The 14,362-nt window shown below is 45.6% G+C and overlaps 1 protein-coding gene across 1 annotated transcript; it reads left to right on the plus strand.

The window, feature by feature from the left end:
• The first annotated feature begins 168 nt into the window (after window positions 1-168).
• Window positions 169-7,252, plus strand: LOC123487070 (C-type lectin domain family 4 member E-like). Its single transcript, XM_045218230.1, has 7 exons — window positions 169-187; window positions 303-458; window positions 892-954; window positions 3,844-3,927; window positions 5,254-5,423; window positions 5,699-5,832; window positions 6,700-7,252. The coding sequence occupies exons 1-7, from the start codon at window positions 169-171 to the stop codon at window positions 6,878-6,880; spliced, it is 807 nt and encodes a 268-aa protein (XP_045074165.1). The 3' UTR covers window positions 6,881-7,252.
• Window positions 7,253-14,362: the final 7,110 nt, after the last annotated feature.

Consider the following 14,362-nt stretch of genomic DNA (forward strand, 5'->3'; position numbering starts at 1 on the left):
AATGTGCAGAGAAAATATCCAAGCCAGCCCAGACCAGTACATTTCTGTTTGGTACGATAGTCTGAAACAGAAGAGAAAAACAACTACCCTCCATCTTGTCTCCTTGTCTCTGTTCCAGATGCTTCCAACATGACTAGTCTTCATGCTGAGGAAGCTCGTTTTCACCAGATGAAAGACAATCTAACAGGTGAGAATATCAATGATCAAGAGCTCTTTACCATTATAAACTTCTTATATACATTTGGAGAGAATCCTTCATATAAATCATTAAGATCCTGGTTCGATAACGGGCTGTGTCTCAGCTGGCCGCAACCGGGAGCCCCATGAGGCGACGTACAATTGGCCCAGCTTCGTCCGGGTTAGGGGAGGGTTTGACCGGCCGGATCGTCCTTGTCCCATCGCGCTCCAGCGACTCCTGTGGCGGGCCCGGCGCATGCAAGCTGACACAGTCGCCAGGTGTACGGTGTTTCCTCCGACACATTGGTGTGGCTGGCTTCCGGGTTAAGCATGCATTGTGTCAAGAAGCAGTGCGGCTTGGCGGGGTTATGTTTCGGAGGAAGCACGGCTCTCGACCTTCGCCTCTCCCAAGTCCGTACGGGAGTTGCAGCGATGGGACAAAACTGTAACTACCAATTGGATATGATGAAATTGGGGAGAAAACTGGGTAAAAAATAAATACAAATTAAGATGAATTTGTCAATGGGGGACTGGCTAAGATTAAAATACTGCTGTTTCACTGTAATAGATAAATAAAATATGATTTAATTTGAATATGACTATGGTTAGATAATAGGTCATTCTAGCTTGGACAAGGTTTACTTTCTTACTTTATTGTTAGATATGTAAATAAATGAATGTTATTCATCCGTATTATTTGCTCTTTCATAACAGGGAGACTGCATGAACTGCAAGACAACTATAAGAGACTGCAGAATGAGAGCCACAACATAACAGGTAGGTAGTCTAGAGCAGGACTCTACTGACATGGGACTGACTAGCTGCTGTTCTCCTATTCATATCACAATATTGTCATAACATATCTGTAATTATTGAAGTGCTTTTAAAGGCTGGTCATGACACACATTAACACCATCATCCCAGACAGCCTAGACCCACACCAATTCACATACACTACAGATCCAGAGATGAAGCAATCTCAATTGCACTTCACACTGCCCTCTCCCACCTGGACAAGATGTGAAATAACTATGTGAGAATGCTGTACATAGACTACAGCTCAGCGTTCAACACCATAGTCCCCTCCAATATCATTACCAAGCTAAGGACCCTGGGACTGAACACCTCCCTCTGCAACTGGATCCTGGACTTCCTGACAGGCCGGCACCAGGTGGTGAGGGTAGGCAACAACACCTCCACCACGCTGACCCTCAACACGGGGGCCCCTCAGGGGTGTGTGCTTAGTCCCCTCCTGTACTCCCTGTTCACCCACGACTGACCCACATTCACATACACTACATACACACACACACACAAACATAACACACACACGCAGACCGACACAACAAAAACACACATACAGTGGGGAGAATAAGTATTTGATACACTGCCGATTTTGCAGGTTTTCCTACTTACAAAGCATGTAGAGGTCTGTAATTTTTATCATAGGTACACTTCAACTGTGAGAGACGGAATCTAAAACAAAAATCCAGAAAATCACATTGTATGATTTTTAATTAATTAATTTGATTTTATTGCATGACATAAGTATTTGATCACCTACCAACCAGTAAGAATTCCGGCTCTCACAGACCTGTTAGTTTTTCTTTAAGAAGCCCTCCTGTTCTCCACTCATTACCTGTATTATATGTACCTGTTTGAACTCGTTACCTGTACAAAAGACACCTGTCCACACACTCAATCAAACAGACTTCAACCTCTCCACAATGGCCAACACCAGAGAGCTGTGTAAGGACATCAGGAATAAAATTGTAGACCTGCACAAGGCTGGGATGGGCTACAGGACAATAGGCAAGCAGCTTGGTGAGAAGGCAACAACTGTTGGCGCAATTATTAGAAAATGGAAGAAGTTCAAGATGATGGTCAATCACCCTCGGTCTGGGGCTCCATGCAAGATCTCACCTCGTGGGGCATCAATGATCATGAGGAAGGTGAGGGATCAGCCCAGAACTACACGGCAGGACCTGGTCAATGACCTGAAGAGAGCTGGGACCACAGTCTCAAAGAAAAGCATTAGTAACACACTACGCCGTCATGGATTAAAATCCTGCAGCGCACCAAGGTCCCCCTGCTCAAGCCAGCGCATGTCCAGGCCCGTCTGAATTTTGCCAATGACCATCTGGATGATCCAGAGGAGGAATGGGAGAAGGGCATGTGGTCTGATGAGACAAAAATATAGCTTTTTGGTCTAAACTCCACTCGCCGTGTTGGGAGGAAGAAGAAGGATGAGTACAACCCCAAGAACACCATCCCAACCGTGAAGCATGGAGGTGGAAACATCATTCTTTGGGGATGCTTTTCTGCAAAGGGGACAGGACGACTGCACCGTATTGAGGGGAGAATGGATGGGGCCATGTATCGCGAGATCTTGGCCAACAACCTCCTTCCCTCAGTAAGAGCATTGAAGATGGGTCGTGGCTGGGTCTTCCAGCATGACAACGACCCGAAACACACAGCCAGGGCAACTAAGGAGTGGCTCCGTAAGAAGCATCTCAAGGTCCTGGAGTGGCCTAACCAGTCTCCAGACCTGAACCCAATAGAAAATCTTTGGAGGGAGCTGAAAGTCCGTATTGCCCAGCGACAGCCCCGAAACCTGAAGGATCTGGAGAAGGTCTGTATGGAGAAGTGGGCCAAAATCCCTGCTGCAGTGTGTGCAAACCTGGTCAAGACCTACAGGAAATGTATGATCTCTATAATTGCAAACAAAGGTTTCTGTACCAAATATTAAGTTCTGCTTTTCTGATGTATCAAATACTTATGTCATGCAATAAAATGCAAATGAATTACTTAAAAATCATACAATATGATTTTCTGGATTTTTGTTTTAGATTCCGTCTCTCACAGTTGAAGTGTACCTATGATAAAAATTACAGACCTCTACATGCTTTGTAAGTAGGAAAACCTGCAAAATCGGCAGTGTATCAAATACTTGTTCTCCCCACTGTACATACACATTACACACACACACTTTTATACTCATAATTTGCTGCTGCTACTCTGTTCTTTATTTTACTCTTATTATGATCTATCCTGATGCCTAGTCACTTTACCCTGCCTTCATGTACATATCTACCTCAAATACCTCAGCATATTGATCTGATACTGGTACTCCCTGTATATAGCTCCATTCTTTTGTATTTTATTTTATTCCTCTTGTGTTACTATTTTGTTTTTATTTTAAACTCTGCATTTTAGGGAAGGGCTCATAAGCAAGAATTTCACGGTAAAGTCTACACCAGTTGTATTCGGCGCATGTGACAAATAACACTTGATTTGATTTGACATACTAATGTAAAGGGGAAGTTGAACCCAATTTAACTAAAACTTCTCATTTCAATACAAAGTTCCATGTTATCAAGATTAGGATTACATTTACACTGCAGTAGTATTGCTTCCCCAAAACATGTTTCAATATTGTATATGCTATCATTGCACTGTATATGAGGAAGGACATGGGTTGTTCTTGACCAGGGAAAAGTCCTGGCCCTAATGGAAATGTAGTCATATGAGTGTGGTGAAGTGCATTGGAAAGTAATTTTATACTTCAAATGTTTTGTTTGCCAACTACATACCTTTTGTATTATGGCCTTAATTCAACAGAACTACACTGTATTCTAATTGGTTGTAAATCTCTTCTGTTCTTAGTCCAGAAAGAGTTGTTATCCTCAGGGCTTCAAGACTGTGAGGCCAACCTGACTAGGGTCAAAGATCTCCTGCCAACCATCCAAGGTCAGTTCAATCCTCCCTATGTACTGTGGTTGTGACTAGATGGATTACAGCTACAAATGAGATTACCATACAAATAAGAATGGAATCATGGATTCATGGAATATAATAATTCTTATACCTATGGATTTTCCATTTAACTACTGCGAGAGTTTGGACATACGTTTTGAAGCCAGATAACGACTCAGAGTAGGATATAACTTTTTGTTGCTATGGCGATAGATAGCTAGATGCTAGCTAGAGTTAGGGCAGCAATGTGCAGATAGCTGGTGGTCAATATGTACAGAGTTTCAATTTGAAAAGAGCACATTTAGGATGCATTGGCATTTAGCAGGACAAATTGGCTTGGTTATATTGTATCTCTGCACTGGCAATTTATTTGAAACGTTATAGTTGATTTCCTACCTCCACCGGAATGTGGCAAGCACGATTACATGATAGGATAGGATATATATGATTAAATGCATTATACACTGTTTGTTTACCTCAATATTGATTTAGCTAGCATTGTGAAGCAGTGTCTACGCATACAAGCAACAGTTCATTGATATTTCATCAAAAATAAACAATCGCCAGTGAAACTATTCATTTTTACTTTGAGAAAATCTAAGTGATATCCGACTCCGACTCATCATCTGGCTTCCAAACGCAAGTCCAAACTCTCGCAGTGCTCAATGGTGAATCTTGTCTGTAGCTGTACTCCATCTAGTCACAACCATATACTCTAAGCTATGACAGAATGAGCGTGGATGTCCAATGGCCAGTAGTTCAATTATAGGATATGTAGTGGAGCTGTTCTTCAACTTGTTACCCAGTCAGCCCAATTCTGATCTTTTTTCCCACTAATTGGTATTTTGACCATAGGAGGTTGTTGGCACCGTAATTGGGGAGGACGGGCTCAAGGTAATGGCTGGAGCGGAATTGGTGGAATGGTATCAAATACATCAAACACATGGTTTCCATGTGCATGATCCCATTCCAATTACTCCCTTCCAGCCATTATTATGAGCCGTCCTTCCCTCAGCAGCCTCCACTGCTTTTGACCAATCAGATCAGCTCTTTTGCTGATCATTTGCCCAATTATTGTCAAAAGATATGAAAGCTCAAAAGACCAATAATTGGGCAAAAGATCAGAATTGGGCTGACAGTGTAAACGCAGCATGTCATTGTTTCTCATTCCATTGATGTCCTTTCTCTTTCAGGTTATCTCTCCCTTAGCCCACAACTCTTGTGCTCTCTTAAAGGGACACACACATTTAACAAGAACATCACAGGATGTAGAACTGAAAGTAATCAAATTTCAATTATGTTATCTCTTCTCTCTTCTAGGGAATCAGAAGGAATGTAATGCTGATAGGAAGCCATGTTCTCCTGGCTGGGAGTTCTACAATGGATCATGTTACTACTTCTCTAAAGACAAACTGACCTGGGAACAGAGTCAGTACGCCTGCATCCGCGATGGAGGACACCTGGTCATCATAGAGAGTAGTCAGGAGCAGGTAAGGCTGGAGGTGCAGTAATTAATTGCTAATGACTTTCACATAAAGCGCAGACTTCAAGTTAGGATACAGCCTTCTTTTAGTGTCTCTCTGTGCTTTGCATGTCTGTCTCCATTGGTTGACTTTAGTGGAAAGCAGGCGGGGCTCTCGCTCTTCAAGTTAAAAATATACTTTATTTAGAATAGTATAAAAAAATAAATTTTCAGCCATCAAAGCTTTCTTCAGGATGAGAACCATTGGTCCATTGGTTGATTAACGTGTGGTTTCCTCCATAGGAGTTTATAAAACAGAGAGTGGTAACACTGGGAATTGATCCTTATGAACACAGCCCCTGGATAGGACTGACAGATGAGAAGCAAGAGAAAGTGTGGGTCTGGATGGACAATACAACTCTTAATGAGAACATCAAGTAAGGATGTTTTTAAGGTATACATTTGCACACATCTACACTCACAGGTAAGCATGCATGCTCAAACAATTTTCAGCAGCAATCTGCTCTAATTCTTCAATGTTAGAGGGGGGCCCCTCCACCAACTGCTGTTTTCAGATCACACCATTGATTTGGGTTGTGATTCAGATCTGGACTCATTACTGCCCACTCCAGAACAGTCCAGTGTTTCTTGTTCAACCGTTCCTGGGTGCTTTTTGATGTGTGTTTGGGGTTGTTGTCCTGCTGGAGGACCCACAACCTTCAATGGAGACACAGTTTTTGGACACTGGATTTAACACTGGACTCCAATCTGCTGATTTCATGATTTCTTGCGCACGTTCAAGACCCCCAGTACTAGAGGCAGCAAAGCAACCCCACAGCATTATCAAACCTCCCCATGTTTGATTGTAGGGATGGTGTTCTTTTAATTGAATGCTTCATTTGGTCATTGGTAAACACAGTTCTGATCTGTATTTCCAAAGAGATCAAATGTTGTTTTGTTTGTTTGTGGCCAGTGAAGAGTCCAGATCTGAATCACATCCATAATCTATGGCGAGAGCTGAAAACAGCAGTTGGTGGAAGGCACCCCTCAAACATTAAAGAATTAGAGCAGTTTGCTGCTGAAAATTGGGCCAAATTGCCAGTAGAAAGGTTCAGAAAGTTCATTGACGGCTACAGGAAACATTTGTCAGGAGTTATCTTGGCCAACAGCTCTGCTACCAAGTACTAGCTCCAGGGGGCTAATCATTTAGTCCATGCCATTTGTCTTTATTTTCTAAATATATATGTTTTCCTTCTGCTGCGACATACTGTATGGAGTAATGGTTTCCCTTCTCCCTTTTCTAGGTACTGGGACTCCAACGAACCAAATAACCGTGGGCCTAAAGGTGAAATAGAAAACTGTGTCCGAATTGGTCAACACTGTTACAGAGATAACAATTGTTGGTTTGACTTTCCATGTGCCGAACCATCTAAGAGAATCTGTGAGAGTCGTTCAGTCTGTGAAAGTCAGGCAGCCTCTCCATAGTATTGCAAAATGTAGTGTATTGAATGAGTAACCAGCACAAGACACCTCATTTTTGGGTAGTATGTAGGACCAGTTGCCTAGACACAGATTAAACCTAGTCCTGGACTATGAAGCATATTCAATGGAGATTCCCCATTTAGAGTGTTTTTAGTCCAGGACTAGGTTTAATCTGTGTCCAGGAAACTGAGCCATAATGTATCATTTTGGTTAATGCAGAGTACTAGCTTCAGAGCTTTTTGTTTGTCTGAATTCGTGGGTTTTACACACCAGCCAAGCTTCTGGGAGAGCACCATTGTTACCTTTTGATTAGTTCCTCCACATAGCCAGCTGGATGTGACAGATCCTGCTAAATTGAATTGAACTTTTCTATTCATATTTGCAAATATGCTTTATCATGTAACATTTTACATTTTAGTCATTTAACAGACGCTCTTATCCAGAGTGACTTACAGTTAGTGAATTTTAGTAAATAATTAAATATACAGTAGTATTAGAGAAATTATTATTGTAAAGATGTTATTTACAGGTTTAGCCTGTATGGTTTAGCCTGTTATCTCAACCTTCTTTCCAGGAAAATGTAACTCGTTTGTTGGAGATGGATTCTAACAATGGGATTCATTAATTCATCTGTTTTTATAGATTTATTTGTATGTGTAGGTCTAATAGATGGAATTAGACAGGAATTAATAAATAAATAAACATTTCATGATCTAAATGTTTTATGTTCACAATTTTCTGTATTTGCGGTTCGGTATCTGAGTCTATATCAAGTCTTAGTCAATGTAACAACGTGGTCTCTGAGAGGGATGGAGGGTAGTTTAGTAGGAGGTCTCTGAGAGGGATGGAGGGTAGTTTAGTAGGGGGTCTCTGAGAGGGATGTAGTGTAGTTTAGTAGGAGGTCTCTGAGAGGGATGGAGGGTAGTTTAGTAGGAGGTCTCTGAGAGGGATGGAGGGTAGTTTAGTAGGGGGTCTCTGTGAGGGATGGAGGGTAGTTTAGTAGGGGGTCTCTGAGAGGGATGGAGGGTTGTTAAGTAGGGGGTCTCTGAGAGGGATGGAGGGTAGTTTAGTAGGGGTCTCTGAGAGGGATGGAGGGTAGTTTAGTAGGGGGTCTCTGAGAGGGATGGAGGGTAGTTTAGTAGGGGTCTCTGAGATTGATGGAGGGTAGTTTAGTAGGAGGTCTCTGAGAGGGATGGAGGGTAGTTTAGTAGGGGGTCTCTGAGAGGGATGGAGGGTAGTTTAGTAGGGGGTCTCTGAGAGGGATGGAGGGTAGTTTAGTAGGGGTCTCTGAGAGGGATGGAGGGTAGTTTATTAGGAGGTCTCTGAGAGGGATGGAGGGTAGTTTAGTAGGAAGTCTCTGAGAGGGATGGAGGGTAGTTTAGTAGGAGGTCTTTGAGAGGGATGGAGGGTAGTTTAGTAGGGGGTCTCTGAGAGGGATGGAGGGTAGTTTAGTAGGGGGTCTCTGAGAGGGATGGAGGGTAGTTTAGTAGGGGGTCTCTGAGAGGGATGGAGGGTAGTTTAGTAGGGGTCTCTGAGAGGGATGGAGGGTAGTTTAGTAGGGGGTCTCTGAGAGGGATGGAGGGTAGTTTAGTAGGGGGTCTCTGAGAGGGATGGAGGGTAGTTTATTAGGAGGTCTCTGAGAGGGATGGAGGGTAGTTTAGTAGGAAGTCTCTGAGAGGGATGGAGGGTAGTTTAGTAGGAGGTCTTTGAGAGGGATGGAGGGTAGTTTAGTAGGGGGACTCTGAGAGGGATGGAGGGTAGTTTAGTAGGGGGTCTCTGAGAGGGATGGAGGGTAGTTTAGTAGGGGGTCTCTGAGAGGGATGGAGGGTAGTTTAGTAGGGGTCTCTGAGAGGGATGGAGGGTAGTTTAGTAGGGGGTCTCTGAGAGGGATGGAGGGTAGTTTAGTAGGGGGTCTCTGAGAGGGATGGAGGGTAATTTATCTCCTATTGTGCAGTACACTGTGTCTGGTTTGTTGACATTATTCCCAAATAAAAAAGATTATAGCTATAATTGACTGTCTTACTTCTGTAGTTATCCATACAACCAGCTGGATGTGACAGAAGTTACTGAAATTGAGATTTTTTAATATGCCTCATCTTATTAATAATTAGATATACAGTATATATTAGAAAAATAATGATATACTCAGATGACTGACTGGTTGGTTGGTTGATGGAATAGTTGATTGATTGATTAATTGGGTCCAATTCAGGAAGTAAACTGAAAGTCCAATTCAATCAATGACTTCTCAAGTCAGTTCAATGGAAATGCACCATAGCAGGTAATGGCGCACGTGCATAAATTTGGCAGAATTCAGATATGACATAATTTCTTTAGCATTATCCACTGAGTTTTTAAATTGCGGCGCACGACATGGTTCAATGTGCCAATGAAGCACAATCTACTTTTTCAAATGGCCGGCGTCTTGAACATAAAATTAATGTCATGTATATTCTGCTAATGAACATACAAAGAAATATTAACGGAGAGCAATGTAAAATACGCCAAACTTAGCCAAACAAAGAATGTGTGGTAAGTGCATGGAGGCCACCATCTTTATGGACCTCCTCTATTGTCACATCTATTTTCTATGCAAACTTGCTAAATGTTAACAAAAGATCAATGGACAAATTAATGGAAACCTGGCTATGGAGAGGGATGGAGGGGTATTGTATCTCCTTTTGTCCAGTACACTGTGTCTGGTTTGTTGAAATTATTCCAGTCTTTGTCCACTTGGTGGCGCTGTGCTGCAGCTGGTTTCTGTACGGTGCTGTAGAAGACCATAGAAGACTGATGTAGGCTCTGCCTCAGAAGGGCTCTGTGATTCTGTCCTCTCTTCTGGTGAAGTGTACTCTTTGTCTCCTGGATGGACTTCTTCTCCTCCTGCTACTGCTGGTACTGCTGCTCCTGGACTCCCTGCAGTGTTGTGGATTGATGTCACCTTCAGAGATGGAAGAGGGCTGTGGTTCTGGCCTCTCACCTGCTGGAACATTCTACTAGGCTGTCAGCTTGTAGAACAACAACCTGTTAGGAGATGAGAAATCACAATGTAAATTATCACTTTTTTTATCCTGTGAAAACATAGATAAATAATTGAAAGAGAGGATATCTGCAGTAGCTGTTCTTCTTTAGTGGATGGAGGTGTTTTGCCAGATATGATCCATCCTACAACAACTAACACACCAACGAAGAACACCCCAATAACACTGCCCACAATGGTTCCAACTGGTGATGCTGCAGTTTGCCCATCCTTCTCTTCGCTTCTTGTGATTGGTCAAAAGACCAATTAGTGGAAAAAATATCAAAATTGGTCTGTCTGTCTAAACACAGCCTTTGTGTAGAGACAGAGTAGTTCACTGGGTTATAATCCACCCACTAAAATGTAAGAACAAAATAACTAACCAACAAACAATACAATACAATTCAATACACAATACAATTGCTGTAGCTGCAGATACGATCCATCATCATTACCACATATCATTGTTTAAAAAGCTGTTACAATAATACACAATTAAACCATGATTCAATAAAATATATTTGTTTTATTAAAAAAACAAGAGAAAAATCCTTCATGTACAATTAATTATTGTGTGTGTGCTTTTGTGTTTTTGTGTGTGTGTTTGTAAGTGCATGCATGTGTGTGTGTGTGTTTTTGTTTGCATGTATGTGTGTGCACGTATGTTTGTGCATGGCTCTGTGTGTGTGTGTGTGTGTGCATAATCCATGTCCACAGGTTTCTCCTGCTCCTCCTCTGATGGTGTGTCCCTCCATCTCCCTCAAGGACCTGTAATATATCACCACACAAAGTTATTTATCCTCCCATCTCCCTCAAGAACCTGCAACATATCACCACACAAAGTTATTTATCCCTCCATCTCCCTCAAGGACCTGTAACATATCACCACACAACGTTTTTTATTGGTATAATTTAAACAGATAAAGTATTGTAATGACCCAGCTGGATCATAAAGTAAAAGAGAGACGGGCACCAGGTGTACAGGCAGAACACAGGTTTATTCCTGAATGGGCTATTGTTCAGGCCACAACCCACGCCGCTAAACCTCGAACATACACAAATAGAACATGTCAAATCAAGGGTCCCGAACAGAACAGAAGAGATGAGACCGTAACCCCTATTTTTCATTCCAAAACCCCGCGGGATTACCCATCATACCCCCCAACCTTTCCATCTGTCCTGGCATATTTAACCCCTGCTAGTACCCATGAGAACGATAACACATCCATGAACACAGAACACAATACAGGGTCGTTACATAGCCCCCTCCTTTCTAAACCCTAGCCCCTAGGGTTACAAAACAAAATCCTTAAAACGACCCGGAGGTCGCATCAGTCTCTTGTGCCTCCCCTTGACTCTCACTGGTGGACCCCCAGAACACTCATCTGCCCCAATGTCATTTCCAGCACCCCCCGAAGAGGCAGCCCCCGTCCCAGGCTCAGCTTGCACTAGAGTCTCCTCGCTAGACTGTCCCCGTGTGCTCACATCAGAGTCCTCACTTCCATTCCCTACCGTTTTCCTCCCTCTGTAGGGCGCCAATCGGTCCCGGTGGACCACCACCTTCCTTCCTCGTGGGGGAACCTCCACCCGGTACGTCACCTCCCCCACTCTCTCTATCACCAGGCACGGCCCCACCCAGGCACTGTCCAGCTTTGGGCACCGCCCCTTCTTGCGCGTGGGGTTGTGAAGCCACACGCGTTCTCCCGCTCCAAAGTGCCTCCCCCTAGCGCGTGAGTCATAGTGGCGCTTTTGGCGCATTCCTGCGTTCTCGAGTTGCTCCCTTGCGAAGGTGTGAGCCGCTTCTAACCGGTTCTGCAGTCGACGAACATAGTTCGGGCCAGGCAAAACCCCGTCGTCGTTATCAGGAGGGTGGCCAAACGTCAGTTCGGCTGGGGTGCGCAACTCACGACCTAACATTAGTAGCGCTGGGGAGCACGCAGTCGATTCCTGAACAGCCGACCTACATGCCATGAGAATAAACGGTAAGTGGGTGTCCCAATCTCTCTGGTGTTTTGAGGTAACGATAGCCAGCTGTTGTGCTAATGTTCTGTTAAATCTTTCCACCAGCCCATCACTCTGGGGATGAAGCGGAGTAGTGCGCGTCTTCTCCGCGCCTAACCGTCTACACAACTCTGAGAACACCCGTGACTCAAAGTTTCTCCCCTGGTCGCTGTGTATAGACTGTGGCACCCCGAACCGACTGATTATTCCCCCTACCAATGCATCAGCTACTGTTTCTGCCTCCTGGTCTGGGAGAGCGTAAGCCTCTGGCCACTTGGTGAAGTAGTCCATAGCAGTTAGAATCCACCTGTTACCGCTGTCTGTGGTTGGAAACGGTCCAACTATGTCTACCCCCAGTCTCTCCATGGGCTCCCCTACTGGGAATTGTTGTAGGAGGGCGTGTGACTGACCTGGAGGTCCTTTCTTAGCAGCACACTCATCGCACTGCCTGCAAAAGTCCTCCACATCCCTCCTGTGCCTGGCCCAATAGAAGCCTTTACGTACGCGCTTTAACGTTTTGGAGACCCCAAAATGCCCTGCGCCTACTCCACCGTGAAGCTGCTGTAACACGCTCCCTTGCAGCCTTTTGGGAACCACTACCTGCCACGTCATTTCTCCAGTAGCTGGCTTTTTCCACCCCCTCTGGAGCACTCCCTCAGCCACTCTAAGGACTGAGAATTTAGCCCAGAGTCCTTTGGTGACTGGTGATAGAGGCGCTACTTCCCCCCATGGAGGTCGTCTTCTCTCTTCCACCCAACCCCAGCACAGGACGCAGCTCTGCGTCCTCCTCCTGGCGACGCCTCCACTCCCCGACGTCCACAGCCTCAAGCTCCCGGCACTCTGTCACCCTCAGCTGACTCACCGTGGCGGTGACTCCCTCCTCCATGCACAGTTCCCTCTCTCGCTCCACCCGTTTGGCGCAGTACCCACAGCCGTCCTCAGCACACGGGCGGCGGGACAAGGCGTCTGCATTGCTGTGGCGAAGGCCGGCCCTGTGCTCCACCTGGAAGTCGTAGGGTTGCAGCTCCTCCAACCAGCGGGCGATCTGACCCTCTGGCTCCTTGAAGGAGAGAAGCCACTGCAGGGCGGGAGTGATCCGTCCGCACCACAAACGGCAGGCCCCCCAGGTAGTACTTGAAATGGCGTACTGCTGCCACGACAGCCAAAAGCTCCCTCCTTGTCACGCAGTAGCGTTTTTCAGCCTTATCAAAAGTTCTGCTGTAATAAGCTACTACGTGCTCCCCGTCAGAACCACGCTGAGCCAGCACGGCCCCCAAGCCCTCATTGCTTGCATCGGTGTCCAGAATAAACGGACGGTTTGGGTCTGGTGAGGACAGGACAGGGGCCTCCACCAGGGCACGTTTGAGGGCCTCAAACGCCCGCTGGTGCTCTTCGGTCCACTGAAAGACAGTGTCCTTCTTGAGAAGGTGGTTCAAAGGAGCTGCTATCCCCGCAAACCCTTTCACAAACCTACGATAGTAGGATGCCAGACCCAGGAAGCTCTTAACCTCTTTTTTTCCCCTTGGAATTGGCCACCCCCTCACAGCCTCCACTTTGTCTGGCAACGTGCTGATACCCTCACCACCCAGCTGATGACCCAGGAACGCCAACTCCCTTTGCATGAAATGGCACTTTTCCGGGTGTAATTTTAGCCCCGCCCCGAGATCCTCTCCAGCACTCGCCTAAGTGCCCCCAGTGCCCCCTCAAACGACGTGCCGTGTACCAATATGTCGTCTAGGTACACGACACACTCGTCTCTCGGAACCCCCGCCAGCACTCTGTCCATGAGCCTCTCAAAGGTGGCAGGAGCATTACAAAGCCCGAAGCACAGCACCTTGAACTGCCAATGGCCCCTATCCGTGGAGAAGGCCGTTTTTCACGTGCCCCAGGCGAGAGGGGCACCTGCCAGTAGCCACTGCGCAGATCAAGGGAAGAGAACCACGAGGACCCTCTGACGTGGTCTAGCGACTCATCGATCCTCGGTATGGGGTAAGAGTCTTTAATGGTGACAGAATTTAGGCCCCTGTAGTCCGCACAAAACCTAAGTTTACCCCCTTTCTTAGGCACCATGACGACCGGCGCGGACCACGGGCTATCTGATGGCTCAATGAAATCAGCCCGCAACATGTCAGCAATAGCTGTGGCTGCTGCTTCCCTCTTGGCAAGGGGAATGCGACGGGGCCGAATTTTAATGGGTTGGTTGTCCCCAGTGTCGATGTCGTGCTGAACCAGGTGCGTTTGCCCTACCTCATCTTCCCCCAAGCGAAGCTATCTTTAAAGTCAAACAGCAGCTGCTTTAATTGTCTCTGTTGTCTCTCGTCCAGACCTTGACAGTTTTTCAGCCACACAGCCTCAACGGCGTCGATAACTTCCTCCTTCCCCCGTCGGGCTGATGGGGTGAAGGAGCCAGTGTGTTTTGGGCTACTGGGATGCCTGTGCTTGCACCATTATGGGGAGTGAAGGTC

This window comes from Coregonus clupeaformis, unplaced genomic scaffold (assembly GCF_020615455.1).
Source record: "Coregonus clupeaformis isolate EN_2021a unplaced genomic scaffold, ASM2061545v1 scaf1447, whole genome shotgun sequence".
Lineage (NCBI taxonomy): Eukaryota > Metazoa > Chordata > Actinopteri > Salmoniformes > Salmonidae > Coregonus > Coregonus clupeaformis.

Bases quoted from the DNA above. Each gene is read 5' to 3' on its own strand.
- LOC123487070 (XM_045218230.1), top strand. The intron at 459-891 runs GTACGGTGTTTC...CTTTCATAACAG, and splicing joins AGCTGACACAGTCGCCAGGT to GGAGACTGCATGAACTGCAA. The intron at 5,833-6,699 runs GTAAGGATGTTT...TCCCTTTTCTAG, and splicing joins ACTCTTAATGAGAACATCAA to GTACTGGGACTCCAACGAAC.